The 21922-nt window shown below is 45.1% G+C and overlaps 1 protein-coding gene across 2 annotated transcripts in view; it reads left to right on the top strand.

Annotated features, from left to right (window-relative positions):
* The window catches only part of MED14 (mediator complex subunit 14), a 941548-nt gene that overhangs the window by 127745 nt on the left and 791881 nt on the right, over positions 1 to 21922 (top strand). For both annotated transcript variants that reach the window (XM_078658290.1, XM_078658289.1), the window contains exons 8-9: positions 1195 to 1327; positions 18234 to 18384. In XM_078658290.1, coding sequence (XP_078514416.1) covers positions 1195 to 1327; positions 18234 to 18384 — 284 coding nt within the window. The remainder of the gene's footprint in view (positions 1 to 1194; positions 1328 to 18233; positions 18385 to 21922) is intronic.

The raw sequence follows: 21922 nt of genomic DNA, 5'->3' as shown, positions 1-21922 counted from the left end.
GTGTGGTACTCTTTTTCTGCATCCTTTATAGCCTCTTCTAGGTGTGTTACAGGGTCAACCTCTGCGTGCTCTTCTTGGCTACTATATTTTGGTCTTCTTCGCACATGGCCACTTTGTATGCTTCCCACATGGTTACTGGGGAAGGTACCAAGCCCTTCTTTTCTTCAAAGTATTGCATGGATGTAGATCGCAAGTCTCACACCACCTCAGCATCTTTGAGGTCCTAGCTGCTAATGCGCCACTTTCCCTCCTACAGTCAGGCTGTGTCCAGACTGGCATTGTTCTTAATCACCTCCGACTCTCCTCTCTTTATTCTCAGATGTCATTTGACTTCCACATGGGGTGCAAAATATATTGACGTACCAATACTAAATCCCTGCTCAAACACAGCCTGCCCCTCAAAAATGTCTTGAATGCTTCCGAAAACACCACCAATAATTAGTGGAAGTCGAAAGGCAGAACATCACCTCCTTGTCCTTGAGTTCCCAGGTATCGGATTTCCACTCACCTAATATCTGACACTCACTAGTTAAACTTGAGGGGAGTGTTCCAATATACCCATAGCAACGATTCCTGTGTTCCTAAATATGGATGCAGGTGTCTTGGCATCAAACAATTTTGTTTGAGAAAAAGTCATGAGCATTATTGTAAAATCAGAAATGCAAATCAGAAATGCAACACGCTGACATGAAAGCAGGTTCAGAATAAAAATACTAGATGTGCAGAATCCAAAAAGGGCAAGGGAGCATGTAGTAAAGCTGTTATAGAGTATGGGGGAGGCAAGATGAGAGCACACACAAACAGGATTTCAAAGTTAGAACGACACTTCCCTCCCTTTAAAAATGCATACGTATTATCCAGGGATAAAATGAATCCAAATTCGGAGCTATCACCTTTTTGATGAAAGGAACTTGATTGTTTCCACCAGGTAAGCTTAATCTGAAGTATTTCAGCTATAGATAACTTGAATATTTATCGTGGTAAGGTAGTTGGAAAAAGATATACTAAAGGCTTTCCTGGTCATACAGAACGTTATGTGTAGTCTTAATGTACAATCACATATATTTCAACAGATGTTGGTTATATGCTTGTTAAACTTATCAAGGAAGATTTAGTCTTTTGTTGATGTGTATAGGAAAATAAAATGTTAAAAAAAAAAAAATCTTATTTGTTCCTTAACATGTTCCCCCTAAGACTCCTTCTGCTTATCACTTCAGTTAGAAGTTTTGCATTCACAAACGCTTATGTTAATCCGTGAACGATGGGGTGACCTTGTCCAAGTTGATCGTTACCATGCAGGAAAATGTCTATCCCTCTGTGTCTGGAAGTGAGTTTTAAAATATTTTTTCTATGCACAAAAAATGAGAAATACTTTTTATAATTGTGATGAACATGGACATCAATGATGCATATTTGTTTTCTCAAATCTGTTTATTACATTTTGTAAAAGACTCAGATGTGTTACATGTGGTGTAAGGGGATGTGAGGCGTCTCGCAACACTTTTCATATTTAGACAAATAAGCATAACTAGAGCAATGCAGATTATACTTTGCAGCAACTGCATCCAATGCACAATTTCAAATTTTTTACTTTCCCTCAAAGGAAAACAGAAAATTAACATCAATAACAAACCAAAAAGAGGATTGAAAAGCCTCTACCCCCCCATACCCAACCTATTCCCACCAATTAAAAAGAAAAAAAGTGATGGACCCTGGGTATGTCAGGTGGGGGAAGCATAGAGCAAGTGGGGTGAGACAGACCATTGCCATATTTTTGCAATGAATCTTGGTCAATAAGGGCGGGGATGCTCGCTGTGTAGTGCCCTAGCATTATTCAAAGAGCTGAAGAGCATGTAGGCAGGTGGGGGAGGAGCATAAGAATTCTAGTCTGGACTAGAAGCCGATGAGAGGACACAATGTCAACATAAAGTACGTTTTGGTGAGCGAATGGAACATTTGTACCATCGCAAGTGCATGACAGAATCTATTGAAACATAGCGCTATTGCAGGGGGCTATTCTTTTTCACCAAAAGAGATTAATGATTTGTTTTGCAGGTCCTGTCATATAACCAAGGGTCTACGAATAGGAATGCGTCATACCCTCTAACTAAGTGGGCTGTAGATGTAAAAAGCAGTTTTGCAGCGTGAGTCTTTCTGGATTCACTATGCTGTGCATTATTCCGCGGTCTAGTGGTTCGGTCCGGAATCGTAGTCTTTTCTTTTCTTTTTTTTTTTTCGTAGCCCAGGTGGGCGTTGACGTCACACCTTCTGGTGTACTTCCTGTGACGTCTGCACGCTTCCTCCGGAAGCACCCACCTTTGGGCGCCATCTTCAGATTCTTTTTTCCGCCGTTGGGTCTGGATCGTCACCGAGAGGTTCCAGAGGTTTTGGAGAAAAGAAGAAGAGAAAAGCTGAAATCTACCCAAAAAGATTGGAGAATACATCCAGGAACAAGACCACTGAGCTGTGACGACGAAGAAGGAGGAGAACATCTAAAAGTTCGATGTCCAACGGAGAATTCGCACACAAGGGGCCCCCTGAGCACAGGAATGGATAAGACCCCGTTCAAACTCTGCCGCAATTGCCACCACAAGTAAGCGCAGAAGGACCAGCACCCGGTTTGCAACCTCTGCCTGCCGATCGACCACGAAAGCAAGGATTGCAACGCCTGCTCCGTCTTCACACCGAAGACTCTCAGGATTAGAGAGAGGCAGAGGATAGCCAACCACAGCATGCAAGGGAAAGGTCAACCTCCGTTGCTTCGGGACTTGGGCCTCTCCAGTGAGGAAGAGGACAACATCGCCGAGGGACCAGATGACTTCACGGTCGTAGAGACTGATAAGAAAACTACAAAAGAGGTAGGTTAAGTCCACGAAAGGAGCACTGGCGGCAAAAATTTCAAAGGCCGCAGCTGCGTCCAGGGATAAACAGCCCAGCGGATCCTTCGAAAAGGACTCCCAGGTGGCAAAAACACGCAAAAAGCCTAGGTTGTCGAAGTACGCCCCCGAAAGGGAGCACTTGAAGCCAAAGGAAAAGGACCCGAAGGCTTCTTCGAAATCGACGTCGAAGAGATTTCCGAAACACTCGACGCCGAACAGGCCGCCGAGATGGAGAGGAAAAAGAGAAGGCTCGAGCCCAAAATGGATAACATCCTCCAAAGGAAAAGAGAATTCGACGAGCGGATGAAGAGGTTCACCATCCTGTCAAAGCCGGCGACGACTATCGTCGAAGTCGAAAATGAGGAGGAGTTAGATGCCGAAGAGCCGCCGAAAACTCCCGAGCCCCAGGAACACCAAGAGGAAGAGGGCCTATACTATTTCGAGGAAGGCGAAGAAGACTAGTGCACAAGTTTGGACTCTGCATCCTCGGCGGCGCAGGACCTGGATTGGCAGGACCTCGACGCCAAAATCCCGGAAGAGGCCGTGGAGACCTACCCTTCGAGGCCTTCGCCGGAAGATGACAGTGGCATCTACAACATGGTCACCAGGAACGCGGCAACAGCTTATGGAGTGAAACTGGAGGAAGAAAAACCAAAAGCCTGCTTCCTCCTAGCTCCCCACTCAAACCAGGAGTCCATTCCTCCCCATGCTACCAAGTGTCCTGGACCAGGGGAGCGAGGCATTCAAAGAACCAGCAAGCTGCAGGTCTGTCACACCCAGGACAGAGAAAAAATAGAAGCACTCCTCCAAGGATCCACCCTACATCCAGGGATCCGTCACAGCTGACTCCATCATTGCAGCAACAGCCAGGAAAAGGGCCAACGTTCCCACAAACTCAGGCCCACCACCTGACAAAGATAGTAAGAGGATATACCTCACTGGAAGGAAGATAGAGAGGAATGCAGCAGTACACTGGTGCATTGCCAACTCTAATGCCCTACTCAACAGGCATACGTACCAGCATTGGGACGAGGTTGGACAACTGCTCAAACACCTTCCTGAGCAATACCAACAGAGGGCAACACACCTGGTGGAGGAAGGCAAGACTATAGCCAACTCATGCCTAAAATCAGCCCTGGATGCGGCAGACACGTCCAGCAGGCTCATGATGATCGGGGTCAAAGAGAGAAGGCATGCCTGGCTGAGAATATCGGGCTTCAAGCCAGAAGTACAGAATAACATCCTGAACACTTCTTTCAATGGTGAAACCCTGTTCGGAGCACCAGTGGATGAGAAACTCACTCAACTCAAAAAGGAAAATGAAACTGCAAGGTCCATGGGGGCCTTACAATTCAGAGGAATGAGGAGATGCGCACCGACACAGAGGCCAAACGGAAGAGGGGGAAACCAGCCGGGAACGTCACATCAGACATCCCAGCAGGGCTACCAGGGCGACAACCAAGCACAGCAGGGCCAGCAAAAACAAACCTGGCAATACCAGCCTCGGGCCAGTCCTTTCGCGGGAGGGCGAATGGATGAGGGGAAACAAGAAGGGGTGGCCAGCAACCCACTTCAAAGTCACTCCGCACCACCAACCGTGCCCCCCCCCCCCCCCACAACACCTCTAGGGGAGGGGCACAACAAAGTCAGCAAAAGAGGGTCAAACGGACAAAAGATCGTCAAACGGACAAAAGATCAACAAACATATAACACCAGTAGGAGGCAGACTAAAACACTTCTTCCAGGAATGGAAGAAAATAACAACGGACAAATGGATACTGAACATCATACAGTTCGGATACTGCATAGAACTGGAAAAGAAACCACCAAACAGAAAACCGAAAAGAAAAACGCACTCAGCAAAAGAACTAGCGCTGCTCACAGAGGAAGCTCCACCACAAAGAAGCCATAGAAACAGTACCATTCAAAGAAAGAAACAAGGGAGTGTACTCTAACTACTTCCTCGTACCAAAGGTGGACGAAACACTAAGACCCATCTTGGACCTAGGGTTCCTAAACCATTACATAAGAACACAAAAATTCAAGAAGACAACTCTTCAAGTAGTCATTCTTCAGATAAGGGACGGAGACTTTATGTCCACCATAGACCTAATGGACGCCTACCTACACATTCCCATGAACAGACAGCACAAACATCTACTGAGATTTGCCATCAACAAGGCACACTACCAGTTCACCGCCCTGGCCTTCGGACTAAAATCCGCACCAAGGGTCTTCACCAAGTGCCTTGCTGCCGTGGCAGCGCACCTAAGGAGGGAAGGGATCCATGTATACCCCTACCTAGACGACTGGCTCATATAAGCACCTTCCTACAAACAATGCAAGGAACATGCACAACGAATCACAAAGACGCTAACAGAACTGGGATTCTCAATACACTGGGGGAAATCCTCAATGGAACCATAACAAGTGAAGATCTTCCTAGGCGCACAGATCGACACCATACAGAGCAAAGTGTTCCCCAGTGACAAGAGAACACTTGCCCTGCTGAAGGAGACCTGTCCGTACCAGAAGGGGCGAGCTCTGAAGTGAGGGCAGCGAGCAAGATCATGGGGATGATGGCGTCCTGCATACACCTAGTCCCCAATATATGGCTACACATGAGACCATTCCAGGAATGGCTGCAATAACAATGGTCACAAGCTACAGGAAGTTGGGAAGATCTAGTGATTGTAACACACGCAGTGCAAGAGGAGATAGCGTGGTGGAACAAGGAGAACATAACCGAGGGGAAGCCTTTCACACCACGAAACCCAACACTGACCATCACCACAGACTCATCCCAGAATGGATGGGGAGCACACATGAACCAACTCAAGGTGCGGGGCCTGTGGACTCCAACAGATGCGATTAGGCACATCAACTACCTGGAACTAAAGACCGTGTTACTCACCCTAAAAGCCTTCCAGAAACAACTGTACGGGCAAAGAGTGTTGATACAGACCGACAACACCACAACGATGTTCTACATCAACAAACAGGGAGGAACACAATCAGTCGCACTATCCAACCTAGCGCAGGACATATGGAGATGGGCCATCCCACTCAAAATAGACCTCCTAGCTATACACCTACCAGGGAAGGACAACGTGGAGGCAGACTGGCTCAGCAGACTGACATTGGCATCCCACGAGTGGGAGCTCAATGCACAAGAAACACAAATGCTATTCAAGAAGTGGGGGACTCCGACAATAGACCTATTTGCAACGGCCCCAACAGCGCTGGGATAAATCCAGGAAGGGTTCCTAAGCGGTATACGGACAGCGCCGGGACACCTCAGGTGAGGTAGCTGTGCGTTTTACAAATGCCCTCATTTCATTTCATTTTTCATTTCAACACACCAGAATGCAAAATGCCAATACTTCGCATCCAGGCAACCAGGGGAACAATCACAAGGGAATGCCCTATGGATAAGATGGTCGAAAACATTTGGCTACGCTTTTCCCCTGATACCACTGATGCACAGGGTACTCTGCAAATGCAGAACCAGTAACATGACGCAGATTCTGGTGGCACCACAGTGGGCCAGGCAGTCATGGTTCTAACAAATAGTGGAGATGGCGCAGGGACCGCCTCACAAATTCGGGAAAAGAAAGGACTTACACTCCATGTAAAATGGAGAGGTACTCCACCCAGAACCAGAGAGTCTCTGCCTAGCGGCATGACCCCTGAAGACATAGAATTTGCACATCTGAAACTGCCGGAGAGCACACTGCGTGTGCTACGAGAGGCAAGAAGGCCTACCACACAGAGGTGCTATGTGGCGAAATGGAAAAGATTCACACAATGCTGTATCAAGGAGAGACTGCACAAGAAGATGACAAGGGAATCAACGGGACTAAAATATTTAACGCACAAACTCAAATCAAACCTAAGTTCCACCTCGCTGAGGGTATACCTAGCAGCAATAGTAGCCTACACAAGAGGAGAGACAGGAAAGAGCTTCTTTACATCACAAGTATTGAAAGGATTCTTGAAAGGGGCTAAAAGGATAGCACCACCCAAAAGGATGCCAGCACCGGCATCGAACCTTAATTTAGTCCTAACAGAGCTTATGAAGGCACCTTTCGAACCCATTCATAAGGCATCACTACAAATACTCACAATGAAGATAGCCTTTCTAGTGGCAATCACCTCCCTACGCAGGGTGAGCAAACTGCAAGTGCTAACACTGCAAGAACCCTACATTCAAATACACAATGACAGAGTGGTAATGAGAACTGACCCACACTTTATGCCAAAGATGGTTTCAAGGTTTCACATGAACCAGACAATACAAATACCAAGCTTCTTTCAGAAACCATCCACAAGCGCAGAGAGGGCACTGCACACTCTGGACGCTAGAAGGGCGGTAATGCATTACACGGAAAGAACTAAAGAGCACAGGAAAACAAAACGGTACTTTGTGTCCTTCGCAAGCAGTTTCCTGGGTAGACCAGTAACAGAGGGCACCATTGCGCGATGGCAGGTGAAGAACTAACTGAGGGGGCTCAAGCCCATTCTACCAGGAAAAAGGGAGCAACAATAGCCTTCCTGGCTAACACACCCATTCAAGACATATGCCTGGTGGCAACATGGGCTTCAGTTCACACGTTCACTAAGCACTACTGCGTGGATATACAGATGAACAAGGAAGCACAAGTAGGACAGAAAGTGCTTCAACATATATTCAACAACCAACGATCATCTTCCACCCAGCCGCCACAAACGTAACAAACCGCTACAAAGTCTATGCACAGCATAGTGAATCCAGAAAGATTCACACTGCAAAACAAATAGTTTCTTACCTGTCGGTGTAGTTTTGCAGCTTGAAGATCTTTCTGGATTCACTAGCGAACCCACCCACCTCCACCAGAAAGATGAGGCAGGAGAAGAAGGTGGAAATACAAGGAATAAAAAACAAACAGACACTTTAAGAGACAAAGTGAAAAATAATTTACTTTAAGGAAGAACTTGTAAACATTGCCAAGGATTCACGAACAGAATACAAAAACAAGAAAAAAAGAATCTGAAGATGGCGCCCAAAGGTGGGAGCTTCTGCAGGAAGCGTGCCGAAGTCACAGGAAGTACACCAGAAGGTGGGAAGTCGACGCCCACCTGGGCTACGAAAAAAGAAAAGAAAGAAAAGACTACGATTCCAGACTCAACCACTAGACCGCAGAATAATGCACAGCATAGTAAATACAGAAATATCTTCAAGCTGCAAAACTACACCGACGGGTAAGAAACTGTTTGTACGTTAACGGGAGGGTCTGCCGGAATGGGATCACCTAGCGTGTGCTTGATGTAACCCAGAATCTCCATCCAGAATGTTTGGATCACTATCCGGAACCACCAGATGTGCGAGAAGTCTACCTCCACCTGGTTACAGCGCCAACACAGAGTGGAAGCTGTAGGGAACATTTAATTAAGCCCAAGAGGTGTCAGGTACCATTGGTACATAATCATATATATGTTATCCCTGTGTGGGATGCTTCTGTGGGTTTTAGGGAGATCCCTCCAAAGTCTGTCCCACTATTTTTTTTAAATTTTTTTTTGTGCAGTTCTCCAAAGTTTTTGGTACATGTGTGTCATGGAGTTTGCAGTCTTGGAGTGCTTGCTATGTATTAGAGATAAGGCCTTTTGTGCCATTGTACGAATAGATCATTTTCTAGAATGGTGTAAGGCTACGAGTGACGGCAAGGCTGTAGGACTCTGGAGGGATGTAGGGCCCAGTGGTGCAGTTGGAGGTACTGGAGGCAGGAGGATTCCGATAGAGGGTAAACAATTTTGCACTGCTCAAATGATTTAATAGCACCCCATATAAAAGTTGCTCATTGTCCTGCATTCGTCCCGCTCCCATTCAGGGTGAGAATCCGGGGCAAGCTCTGACGTGAAGTTGGGGTTTCGAGCAGTTGGGGTGTTAAATAATTGTGCAGCTCTGTAACAGTCAGCCAAGTTGGGGCATGCCAGGCTGCCCTTATCTCTCTGTAATATGAAGAGTTTTGCCAAGGTACAGTGCTTCTGACCTCGTCATATATAAGAATGTAGTCTGGCTTGAAGCATTAGGATGTGGGAGATGGGATAGATGTGGAAGTGATCGGAAAATGTATAAAAGTTTTGGTAAGATAATCTTTATAACATTATTGTGACCTACCTATGAAATCTAGAGAGCCTTCCATCTTTTAACATCTTTGAGGATCTGTTGGTGGTTCACTGGTTAATAAACTTTATTTATTTATTTATTTATTTAGTTATTGAAGTTTTGTATAGCGCTAGCTGGACCCGGAGGTATCAGAGCGCTTCACAGCAAATACAGATATGCAGCAGAGGTAAAAAAAAAAACAACAAGCAGGAAATAGAGTCTGTGTGACAGTAACTTGAGCGGAATAAGGGACGGAGATCTGGAGTGAATCAACCGGCTCTGGGTTCAGATAGAAAGCGGACTTCCACCGTCACGCATGGGGTTCTCCTTAGGCACCAGAGTGTTCAAGGAAGAAGACTTTGAGTAGCGATTTGAATTGCGCGAAGGAGGCAGTCATTCTGATATGGGGGGGATGGAGTTCCAGATCCTGGGGGCATTCCCCGCAAAAGATTTATTTGAGGTTTTTCGTTTCTGTGATTTCAGAGGGATGAGAAAGTGTGTTGGAGCTTCTGAGGTTCCTGGACTGACCCGCCCTTTTGAGTTTGGAAGCCAGGTATTCCGGTTTGTCTGTATGCAGGGCTTTATGAGTGAGGCAAGCTGTGCGGAAGTTGGCTCGTTGGTCAATCGGGAGCCATTTCAGTTCTTTGAGTGCTGGGGAGATGTGGTCAAATTTCTTTGTTCCTGTGACCAATCTTGCTGCTGCGTTGAGGGTGGAGGTGAGAGGTCCCAGGTGCGCCTTGGCAGTTCCCGTCAGCACTGCGATGCCATAGTCTATTCTGGAAAGCACAAGTGCCTGGGTGGCCTGTTTCAGGTCTTTGGGGGGGGGGGAGGAAGGGTTTAATTTTGTATAGAAAATTCAGGTTCAGGAACGTGTTTTTGGCGGTTTTAGAGATGTGTTTGTTCATGTCCAGTTTGGAGTCGAGGGTGATTCCTAGGGATTTTGCGGAGTTTGTTGGTGTCAGAGAGACATTGAGAGCATTTAAGGCTTTGAGCCATTCCACTATTTGTGGGTTTTCATCTTTGTTCGAAATTAGGAGAACTTCCGTTTTTTCTTCATTCAGTTAGAGGTGGTTGGCTGTGAGCCACTGTTGGACCTCCATGAGTGTCGCGTTTAGTCTGTGAATGTCTGCTATCGAGGTGGTTTTCAAATATAGTTGTGTGTCATCCGCGTAGAGGTGGAAGGGGCTGTTGGAGTTCCTTAGAAGTGAGGTGAGAGGTTCCATGTAGATGTTGAAGAGTTGTGGAGAGAGTACTGACCCTTGGGGGACTCCTCTGCTGACGGGGAGGGGGTCAGATTCGAAGCTGTTGATCTTTATTTTTTGGGTGCGGTTGTTAAGAAAAGAGAAGAACCATTTTAAGACTGTCTTTTCGATGCCAGCTCTCTCTCGGAGGGCATTAAGTAGGAGGGTATGATCCACAGTGTCGAACTTTAGTCCATCTCTATAGTTTAGGGGAGATGTTGCGACCCAGGTACCGCAGGGTGTGGGGGAACCAGTGAAACACCTGTATGGGGGAATATTCTGAAGAGGGATCCTCTGTTTAAGTATGTGAGACTTATTTATATTAATTTTAAATCCTGAGAGGTATTCAAAGTCCTCCAAGGCCCCCACTAATGCAGGTAACGATTCTGAGGGGTTGGTCAGTGCGAGGAGAAGTCATTGACAAAGAGGTTTCTTACTGGCCCTACCCCCAAGGGTAGTCACACTGATATGGGGGTTATCAGATCCTATTACTGAGCGGCTCCACCACCAGGGCGAATAGCAGAGGTGAGAGGGGACACCCCTGTCTGGTGCCCCTGGAGAGCGTGAGCGGTCGTGAGAGTCTTCCGCTAACCCTGATAACTGCAAATGGGGTTGAGTATGCCGCCATGATTTTGTCCCTCATAAATGGGCAAAGGCAGAGTTTTTCCAGGACAGCCTTAAGAACGACTATCTCACCTGGTCAAATGCCTTCTGGGTGTCAAGTGAATGGATTACCGCTGGTATGTTGCATTTGTTCTTGTGTCAGTCTGGTGGGCCAGTCTTCTCATATTGTTTGCACATTGCTAATGCCACAAAAAGCCTACCTGCTCTGGGTCAACCAGGCCACAAAACAAGGGGTCATTCTTAAAGCCAGAATTTTGGTATAGAGTTTGACGTCTATATTCTAGAGTGATGTATGACCGCACAATGCACATTTCGTTGGGGGAGTTGCTGGGCTTGAGAGTGAGCTCAATTTTTGCCTTGAACATTGCAGAAGTGAGGTTGTTGCGGTATGTAAAAGTTGAAAAGAGCTAGTAGATGGTTGTAGGTAACTGGGTTTTTGTTGCAGTTGGCTCTCCCCTTTTTGTCACTCTTTAGCTGCTTGATACTGATTTTCGACTCTTGACAGTGTACTGCGGCCTGCTAACCAGTCCTCAGTGCCTGTGCGCCTTCCAAAGTGATGTTTGATTTGCCCAAGATTTTATATTTTTTCAGAGCCATTCCTTTACTAATTGATCAAACCTGGTTTAAAAAGTTAGATCGGATTATGTCTTGGTTTTTATGGGCCGGCAAACGCCCAAGACGGGCTATGAAATATATGACTCTTTCTAGGGAAAGGGGAGGCTGGACGGTACCTAATTTCAGGTTTATTACTGGTCGATAACGGTGAGACAAGTCGTTGATTTACTAGATATAGGAGAGGCAGATCATTTTGATACTTCAATTTATCATTTAATTTATGGTGAAGAGGCTCGGGGATTATTGTTTAGACATATTGATTTTGCCTATTTTAAACGGGTGAGGTTTAAAGTCCTGCTTGGTGCTTTTAAGGTTTGGACGACGGTGCGGAAATTGTTCAACATTGGTAGAATTCATCTATACTCTCCCTTTGCAGGGAATACTCTGTTCCCGGGAAACTTTCGGGATGGGTATTTTAAGGAATGGTCTGCACAAGGGGTTAGTACAATAGGGGATATTTTTTCGGAATCTGGGCTCCTGACTTTTGACTCTATCAAGCAGAAATTTGGGATACAGATTAGACAATTTTTCAAATTTCTTCAGATTCGAGATTTTTTCTCTAAAAAAACTGTAAGCTGGTTCCGTATTCCGTTGGTAGAATCAATTAACAGGAATAAATCAACCATATCCTCTATATACAAACTGGTTAACGATAAAAGGAGTGATGATTTAGCTAAGCATTTTAGTCGGTGGCAGACTGGCCTACATGTGGAACAAGGTCTTTGTGAGGATTCTTTAGTATATAGTCAAACTGCCACTATTTCTGCTAATCTCCAGGCCCAATGTTTTAAGACTTGGCTCAACTTGTATAGAACTCCTCTCCGTATACATCAATTGGGTGGGGCAGTGGGGGTAAACTGTCCTCGTTGTGGGGAGCTGGCGTTTGACAGCATTCATATGTTCGCTTCTTGCCCCTCTCTAGCCCCCTTGATATGTAAAATAGAACAACATTTAGAACAAGTGTTTGGGTATAGGATATCAGTAACGCCCCAGGTTATGTTGGGTATTGCTAACCAAAATATGGCTGAATCGGATAGGAAGCTACTTTTTATTGCCATGGCTGTGCTGAGATTAAGTTCAGCTACTGTTTGGTTGGACCCCGCCCCTCCGACTTCACACAAATGGCTCAGCAAATTTCTAAATGTGTGTAAATTGGAACTCTCTGTGTTTAAGAGAAGAGGACATAGGGCCAGGAGGGTGGGGGAACAGATCTGTGCTCCATTAACTAGGTGGCTGAATGTTGAACATTAAGGTTTAAGCTACCCAGATCCATGTGAAATGTGAATTATGTCTCTGCACTCTTTTTTCCCCCTTCTTTATTTGTATTCTTCTTTACTTACCCTGTAGTGATCCACCGGGGGTGGGAGGGGGGTTGGGGGATGTATATTTGGAAAAAAAGGTCTATGACATGGATGTATGCCAAGTTGTTCTTATTTTTTTGTCTCCTTTCTGTATGATTTCTCGTACATGTAATACCTCCTAATAAAAACTTTAAAAAAAAGTAATGTCTGATTGTTTGACAATTGGTTACGGACTTTAGCACCACTTTAAGTCCCTAGTAAATGGTACTTCAGGTACCTAGGTCATGGGTACTAAAGAGAGTCTCTGAGGGTTGCGGCATATCTTATGCCAACCTAAGGGATCCACACAAAATTCCACACAGACTGCCATTGCAGGCTGCGTGACATGGTGCAAACCATGTTTGAAAACCTGACATGGCACACTCTTGTATGCCAAGTCAAAGACACTGCATGGGTCTTATTTAAGTTACCCCTAAAGCAGGCCTTGGAGCCCTAAGGCAGGGTGCATTATTGCATATGTGAGGACATACCTGCAGGAGCAGATATGCCCCTGGAATGTCTAGTTCCATTGCTGGATATTACAAGTGAGCAAGTAAGCCATCTAAAGGTTTGTACTGGGCACTGGTCCTATTGTGTTTCCCGGCTACATAATGACTTCATTGAAACATAGGATTTTTGGTATCAAACACCTCATGTTAATAAACCCATAATGATTGCAGTGATGGATTTATTCATATATGCACCCAAAAGGTACCTTAGAGGTACCGCCTGAACCCTATTAGTCCTCTAGTGTGCTGGCTGACTGGTCCAGTCCAGCCTGCCACCACAGATGAGCTTCTGACTTCCTAAGAGGTGAGCACTCCACTCTTAGAGGTCAGAAACCAGGCCTGCTCTGGCAGGAATTGTCTTCACCTTCTCCAGCTGGGTGGCTATACAATTAGCATGTCAACGCAGGGAGCTTCAAAGAGCCCACCACTGTTGATATGCAAGCCTGGCCTCCCCCAGACCTAAGGAGTGTCTCTACCTGCCCCATTTGGCAACAGGACAGGTGGGAAAGTAGCTATGCAAGAAGTCTTGTTGCACCTCCAGGCTAATCACACCCCAAGGTGGACAGCCTGAAGTGAACACGAAAGAAAGGAATCAACTATCTTGTGTGTGGTGGAATTAGGAACTCTGGGACAGGGGGATGCTCACTCCCCGCAATACGTGGTTCTAGGGGGTGGAGTGACCCCAGAGCTAAGAAGCCCATTAGCTACTACCCTTAGCTTCCCTTAACATCCCTAAATTGAGTGTCTAGTTGGCCCCCTATCCCCAGGAAATCAGATTGGACTACTGGGAACCGAGGAAGAAAGAGGGACTGGAGAGAGTGAGAACTGGAAACCTGAACCCGAGATTGGCGCAAACACCCTGCCAAGCCTCTTGCACTTTGCCTATCATTGGTAACAACTTTGCCAAGAGCTGGGCACCCTATCCAAACCCTTGGAGGACTACCCAGCGCCTTAACAACTGGGAAAGATCTCCATTGGAGCAAGGGAGCTGCTTCCCTACATCTGCAGTCACCGCAAAGCAACAGCCGTTCCACCGTGTTGCTAGCCACCGGACTCACCAAAGGAGCAGCGCAACAGGAGAAAGGTCTTCATGCTCCAGGAGGTCAGATTTGTCTCCTTGCCAAGTATGGAGACGCCAGGACTCCCAGGAGCCACCCAGCATCAATATCCTGGGTACCTGAGCAGTAGCAGCAACCAAGGCTTGTTGGTGGTCCAGTCCGGACTCCTAACAATAGAGGGACTTCAGGATCCTTCAGGCCAGCACTGAGTAATGGCCCTGCTGCCCTGTTTCCCCTCTTCACCAGGTCCCCAAGACCCAGAGTGAACCTCTGACCAACCTCAACCCAGTGCCTCCAAGCACCCCTACCCCACAACCAGAGTGAGAGGGAGGCATAGGTGCTAACGTGTTCCTGAGGCCCTCAGGAGCTCAGCCAACCTTTGGGTTTAGCTAGACCTGTCCCCCAGTTGCCGCCTCTTTCTGCAGTGACCGAAAACCACCAAGAGTCTTCAACAGTGTGACCCTGCCGGTCAAAGCCACAATGCACACGAGCCCCACAGCCTGAGTTTGAGTGGAACAACTGTGTCCAGATCTGCCCAGACCCTCTGTCCATGCGTGCAGCTTCTTTTCAACAGGACTGTCTCCCATTGACTTTTAACAGGGCATCTGATGCCTAAAAGCAGCTGCGCCTTGACGCCCCAGAGCCGACCGAGTTGAACTGTGCTGCCTTGGACTTTAACCTATACTTAACTTATGTCAAGAAGATCAGTCCTTTAAGTCGTTGCCAAATGACCGAATGCAGTATGTTTTTCACTGTAGAATAAGTCTTGAAAATTCACTATCTGAAAATTTCTTGATTACCATGATCTTGGTGTCTAAATTTGTATAAAAAATTGTTATTTTTATAAATTGTCCTATTTCTTTGAGCGTGTGTCTCACTTACGGACTGTGGGTGTGCAATAAATGCTTAACACTATCGTCTGATAAGCCTACATTTCTCGACCACACTACCCCAAAAGAGAGCAAATGGGATTATTTTAGCCCCTGTAAACCTGTAAGAGTTGCCTCGACTCCCTGCACAGTATACCTCATTTTGAGGCATTATATAGAGAGCCAGCTGCCTACAATTGTCTTGAAAGAGCTAGAGGAATGCCCTACTAACGGACAACAGAAGGCCGTTTGGTGGCAAGACTTACCCAGCGGCATGGCCTTCAATGCTAGGTGCAATTCTGCAGCATCTGTGGGACGTTCTAGAAGCTCTCTGTGGTGTTTGGGATGAGTGCCACTCATACTCCCCGAGGTAGGATTGGATCGCTGCGGCATCTTCTGCTGCCCATTAATGGAGCTGCTGGTAGAAGGCTTGGAAGGCTGGTTGTGTGTCTTTTTCTGAGATTGCCCAAGTAATTGTGCTAGTGGGGAAGTTAACTATATGGGATTTCGACCTTTGGAGGCATAGTTCCTTCACCAGTAACATAGATATTTTTTTGGGCGCCCTCGTCATAGTACCCCTATTTGAGGGCCATATGGGAATGCTCCACTTGGTTTGTTCTATTCATACAGAGTAGGCCCCTCAAATTAGGCAGTTCCAGACCTGCCAGCCTTTATCTTGTGTGATAGGACCTCTCACAATGAGGGATAGTAAAGTGCAGAGAGACTCCCATGTTGAGGTTCTGGGTGCCAGTATCTAGAGGGATGTGGGCAGGACCTAATGGCAAAGTGAGAAGGCACTCTGACCTCTATCAATAAATCCCAGGTAAGGATAGAAAGGCTAACAACGAGAACAAATTAAACAGCAGGTAGCCAACAGTTGTCTTACTCCTCCAATCGTGCGAGAGAGACAGTATTTTCCCATAAAATGGTAGAGGGGAGGTTCAAAAGAATTGGAGGAGGAATGGACAGAATGGTAAGTGTCTACTTGTTCCTCTGTCAAGGGAGGAGGAAGTAATTAACCGAGTTCACCTCCAGGCCTCTCAGCTAGCATCCTCTAGTGGTGTATATCATGAATGCCAGGGTCTGATGGTCTGTAGCCTTACAGTTTTCTGATGCCTGGGTGTCCTGACAGAATGGTTCACTTTTCATGCTGGGTGATGATGTCCTCCTTAGCCCCAGCCGTTGATCTGCCCTTGAATTTGTCTACTCTGGGTTTGCGTCCAATCGTATGCCATTCAGGGTACATTTCCTGCCAATAGGCTGTTTGTGAGTCTCTATCTTCTTCTTCTTCCTTTGTAAAGCTGGCCGAGCTGGAAGGATCCGTAGAGGGCAACTGTTTCAACTCCTTTTCTTGTTCGTCAGAATCTTCACTCCGGAGGCTCATAGAAAGGGAAAAGAAAGGAGCCGTCAGCAAGATGGTTCTGTTACTTCTGTGTTTAAAGAACCCTTTACCACACCGCAAAGTGCACCAGAAGAAACGTCGTGGTAGGTTTATAAAAAGGAGAAAAAAAATAACGTAAACGCAGTAGAATTAAGTACGGGTCACTTAGTGGACCCGACGCTGTATTGAAGGATGAATTTATACAAGGTTTCTTCCCTGTAAATTATGGCGTTTCCAACAGTGGGGAAGTCTGGGTAAAGAAAATCCCTGCCACTGTACTTTTATCGGAACATACGAAAAATGTAAATGCAGACACTTGGTACATCAATCCTCAATTTGTAGGGTATGGGACACACGCATCACCATCGGAAACGATACCCTCTACCCTGGTTAGCTCTCCACCCTCGTTCCTCCCGCCACCCTCTTGTTCCTCAAAGGCGCTGCCACTCACCTGCCACTCAACTCTCTTGAGTTGCGTCCGCTCTCCGGCATCCTCCGGCGGACTCCACCAGTCTTCGCACCACCGCTCTCCGGACTCCTGTTCCACGTCCTCCTCGGCGCCTTCAGTCCTGTGCTATTCGGTTTTCAGCAGTCATGGCTTCTCTTCTTCCGTCGTCCTTTCTGGCGTTCACCCTGGTCCTTTCACGCTCCTCCAATGACCCGCCTCCTCCTCAGGTTCGTCTCCTTTCATTGGCTGATCGGCAGTAATTCCGGGGTCAGGTTCTTGTGCTTCCGGGTTGCCGTTGATTCCGCGCTGTGAATACACAAAACAGCGGAATGGATTTCTCCTCACAAGTGAAGTCGTTTGGTTCGAGCTGTCGTGGAACCCATGTTTGCGAGGTGGGGAATATGCCCACGGTGTTGTGCCGGTATGTCCTTCCTCACATCCTGGAAGAGGTGTATAGTTGATTCTTTGTATATCAGGTTGGCATTTTCCCTACCTACCTTCATAATGAACTCTATAAAGAAGTGAACACTTGTTCGGATATCGGTCGAGTTCTGATGAGTCTGGTCCAGATGCAAGGGTTGCGGGGACCTTTGTTACACCCTTGTTAGGGACACTCACTCATCAAGACATCCAAAAAGAGTTTCAAAACCTGGGCATTTTCACAGATCAGATCAGTTTCCCTACATGTGTTGTTTTGCAGAAATTGAGAGATGACCGTACAAAACCAACTTTAATGGCTATAGGTAAGTAATGGATTTCCGTTGAGTTGCATGTCCCCCTCTGCCAAATGTAGTGTTCTCATGATAGCAAACTGTAAATGGAATAACTCCTAAAGTAAGGAATGCTCCACATCATTTGTTAATTTGAAATTATGTGGACGAATGCTGCATGCACCGACTCATCCAAACATAAATCACTTTAAGTGCTTGAGTTAGAATAACTAAACTCATTAATAGTTACCTTCTCAACAAACATATAGCAGCAGTATTTTCAACTTCAATATTTTTAAGGGAATAACTGAAATCTGTGTGGAAATTATTTTAGGTTGCAACTTTCAGAATAGTGATTCATTTTAAAATTTATTTTCTAAAATTCTGCGTTTATTATACTTGTTTAATTTAAAGCCAGCAAATCCTTGGAAGAAAAACGGGCACTGCATCACTTCACAAGGTCACCATAAAGATTGATGAAAATGATGGCTCCAAACCCTTGCAAATAACACATGACCCTCCGCTGCCTGCATGTGACTCTAAATTAATGGAACGAGCAATGAAGGTAACTTATCCTGATTTAGCATACAATGAAAAACTGCTCAATAGGGCGAAAAGGATATGGCCCCTTTTCAAAGTTTTTGTATTAATTACAAACATTCAGTACTGTCCCTGTAGAAAGATTCATTGTATTTTCATAATACTCTTACGTTCCTTCTGTTGTGTGTTTTATGGTTTTGTTTTTGACCCAGAATGCGGTCCTTTGCAATACTTAATTTCAGATGTTAACCATTGAAGTGCTAACTAACTCAGCTGCTTTCCTCTGTAAAAAGGGCTCACTTTTCAGTGGTCGCTGCCCTGGTATCCTGACCTGACCATTACATCCTAACTATAGCTGCATTGTGTTACAATCAGCGCTGCATTTTGTGCTCTTTTGGGTGTTTTTTGTTGGATGAGCATAATCTTGTATATACCTCTTGTTAGTGCAGTTGTAAAGTTTCATAGAACAGCAGATGACATATGTTACTGTTCAACATCTCAGTTGAACTTACCTTTATTCTGAAGGGATGAATACATTGGTCATCCCTGCAATGATTTAGACTGGTAACCTGCAGGTTGGTCACTCATCCAAATTATAAGTTATCAACCCCACTGAGCTGCCTTCACCATCGACACAGGTTGGTAAGGATTGGCTTGAAGAAGTCGCCGCTGCCTTTTCCTATTTCCTTTGATGCTAGATTTGGAAGGCAGGAGTGAGGTAAGAAAGGCAAACTGAAGAAATCAGCAAAACTCTTATAGGGAACAAATTAGAGAGAAGATGATTTTAGCACAGACTGCAGAGAAAGGATGATACAGGAAAGGTAGACAAACCCCTGGAGAAAGCAACAGTAGGAAGAAACATGTTGCAACTACCAGCAGATAGTTCCAGTCTCCTCCTATAGTGTTTTTGTTTAACCCAGGTACCCAGAAGTGAGTTGTAGAACAGGAATTAGAAGTCCCCATGATTTTTTTGGGGAAATTCTGCTAAACCTGATCGAATATGGATCCTCCCTTTCAAGATGGCTGCCGAATTTGTCCGGAACCACAACCACCCCAGAGGCATTTCACTGTTGAGATAAACTGTTTTTCTCATAACATTGCAAACACAAGTGTGCTGGAGTACAGGTGTGCCCAGCAAGACTCCACCATCCGCATTGAATTTGTCAAGCAACTTTCAGGAAGGAAGATGCCCAAGAAGGGTGACCACCTGTCCTTTGTGCTGCTGGTGATTCAATGCTTGGCTGTCAGGCCGTTGGCATCCTTCTCCCGGATAAACTTATAACACTCTGCCTTCTCTAAGGAATGCCTGGTTCGTTTGGATGATTTGAGTAAAATCTTGTAACAAGAATAGAAGCATCAGCCTGAGATGCAAGCTCCTAAGAGCTATCACAAGGACCAAATCCTTTCCAGTCAATTCAAAATGCAATTTTCCTTTATACAAACAGGGTTACAAATGTCATTGACCTCGTATTCTTCCTGACCACTAACTTTGAGACGTAAAAGCCTAGATTTCTTTCTGTATAGGCCTGACTTGAAAGAGGAAACATGAATTGAGGGATGAATCTTACAGGTTGAAGATTAATTCTGACTGCTACAGGATTAATAATACGAGAAATCAAAAAGGGTCTATAATGCTTTGGGCTTAATTTAGATTAATGAAAGGAAGATGATCAGAGGATAACCAACCTTATTAACACTTTAGACTTGGGAGCCAGTCTGCGAGGTTGGTTGATCTGCCTGCCCCTATAAGTGCTGAGCCTTCTGTAAATTTAATTTTAATTGCTACTCATGAGGAACATTGATTCGGAAGATAGAATTCAAATAATTGTTTGTGAATGGTAGCCATAAGTAGTAAAACTTGGGCCATAACCCAAAGAAGAATGAATGTAATTATTATAAGAGAGTAGTGCTTTAGGGAGTGAGTATGTCTAAGTAGATTGATTACAATTAATTAACGATTGCAGGTACGTTTCAAGAGTTTGATGTAATCTCTGTTTGCACATTAGTTTAAGGATAAAAACCGGAGACCACTGCTCATTGAATCTTCCAGCGTTTGCACAGCTGGGTCAACAGGATACTCTTTTATTTGTTAGGCCATGAAACCTGAAAATGTTCAGGCATTTTTAGTCACTGTAATAACTGTACAGCCTTCAAAAGTTGATAAATACTAAACCAATGTGGCTGAACTGAATTCTAAAGTTCTGGATGATATTTCAAGAGGAACTAATAAACATGCTAGAGATTAGTTGTTAATCTATTTTAATACACATTTCACCGGACTTTCCTAGCAGCAGTCTGTAAATTTGGGCACCAAAATTGACTCCTAATGAGATCTTCAGTGACTTACATCAGCAGTCCTGAAATCATGTTGGGAATAAAAATCCTTTAGTTAAAATATAGCAATACGTTCTCGTACTCTATTTCTATATTATCTTGATAAAACCATGAATATATATAAGGTTCCATGGTAGCCCTCTTAACTTGTTCCATAACATTAAAGACCCCATTCAAAAATGCCTTGGTTGAAAGAATCCTCTTATTTGAGGGTAAGAGTTGTTCTTAGGAATCTTAACTAGATAAGCTATCAGCAGCTATATTTTGAGTACCAACAGTATAAGTGATTTTTGGGGTCGAGGCTGGGCAGCGCATGCACTACTCTGTGAGGCATGCTGTATTGCAGTACGACATAGAAGCTCCGCCCATTTCCCGTTCATCTTTTAATTGCCTCCTGTTACTGTCCTTTCAAAATTGTTGCTTTTCATTCGTGAATAGGCTTACTAGTCCCTCCTTGTCTACAATTGTAACCTCCCATAACGACTGGACTTTTTACTTGTCTTGTTACACTGTCTGCTTTATCTAGTCGGTGAGCACTGTTTTCTTTAATGATCTTCTCTATTCCACCCACGACATCGCAGCTCGCCGCCTCCTTTTATATCATGTAATTTAGTCATGTATTTGTTTTCATTTCCAGCGCGGTCTTTAACTATAGTGGCTGCACTTATTTTTAATTTACGGCGCAATCCACTTTCACTTTAGGGGCCACGCTTATATATTTGTTTAATTCACAGCGTGAACGCTTTAACTTTAGCTGCCGCACTACAAAAGATTGCTTTATTTATTTTTATTACACCTTGTGTAAAATCCCACCATACACGCTTTCGCTTTAATGTTGGCTGTGCCCCTTTCTTTAGACGCTCTCTGTAACCTGAATAGGCGAGCAGCGTCAAAGGAAAATGTTGCGGCCACCATTAAAGTAGTCTTGCATTTGCGAGAGTTTGAGCTATTACCATTAGAAATGACTATGCCTTTTATAGATGCGTTGCTTTGACAAACACATGAATAAAAGACATCATTTACAATGCCAATAGCTTAAAATCTCACAATTTGCGAGACCTATTGCATTGAAAATGCTTGTTAAAATCAGTTACTGAAAGGTGTCCCGTCTTACCGGCCAATTATTTTTGCATTCAGCTTGTTTGTGTACTTTATTATTTTTGTGCTCTATATGCACAATTACTTGATGTTCGGCACATGGTAAAAAAACAAAGCTTCCATTCTTGAAA

The sequence above is a fragment of the Lissotriton helveticus genome, chromosome 8 (genome assembly GCF_964261635.1).
Source record: "Lissotriton helveticus chromosome 8, aLisHel1.1, whole genome shotgun sequence".
NCBI lineage: Eukaryota > Metazoa > Chordata > Amphibia > Caudata > Salamandridae > Lissotriton > Lissotriton helveticus.
Note: the sequence above shows the minus strand (reverse complement) of the source record. Positions and strands in the feature narration are given on the sequence as shown.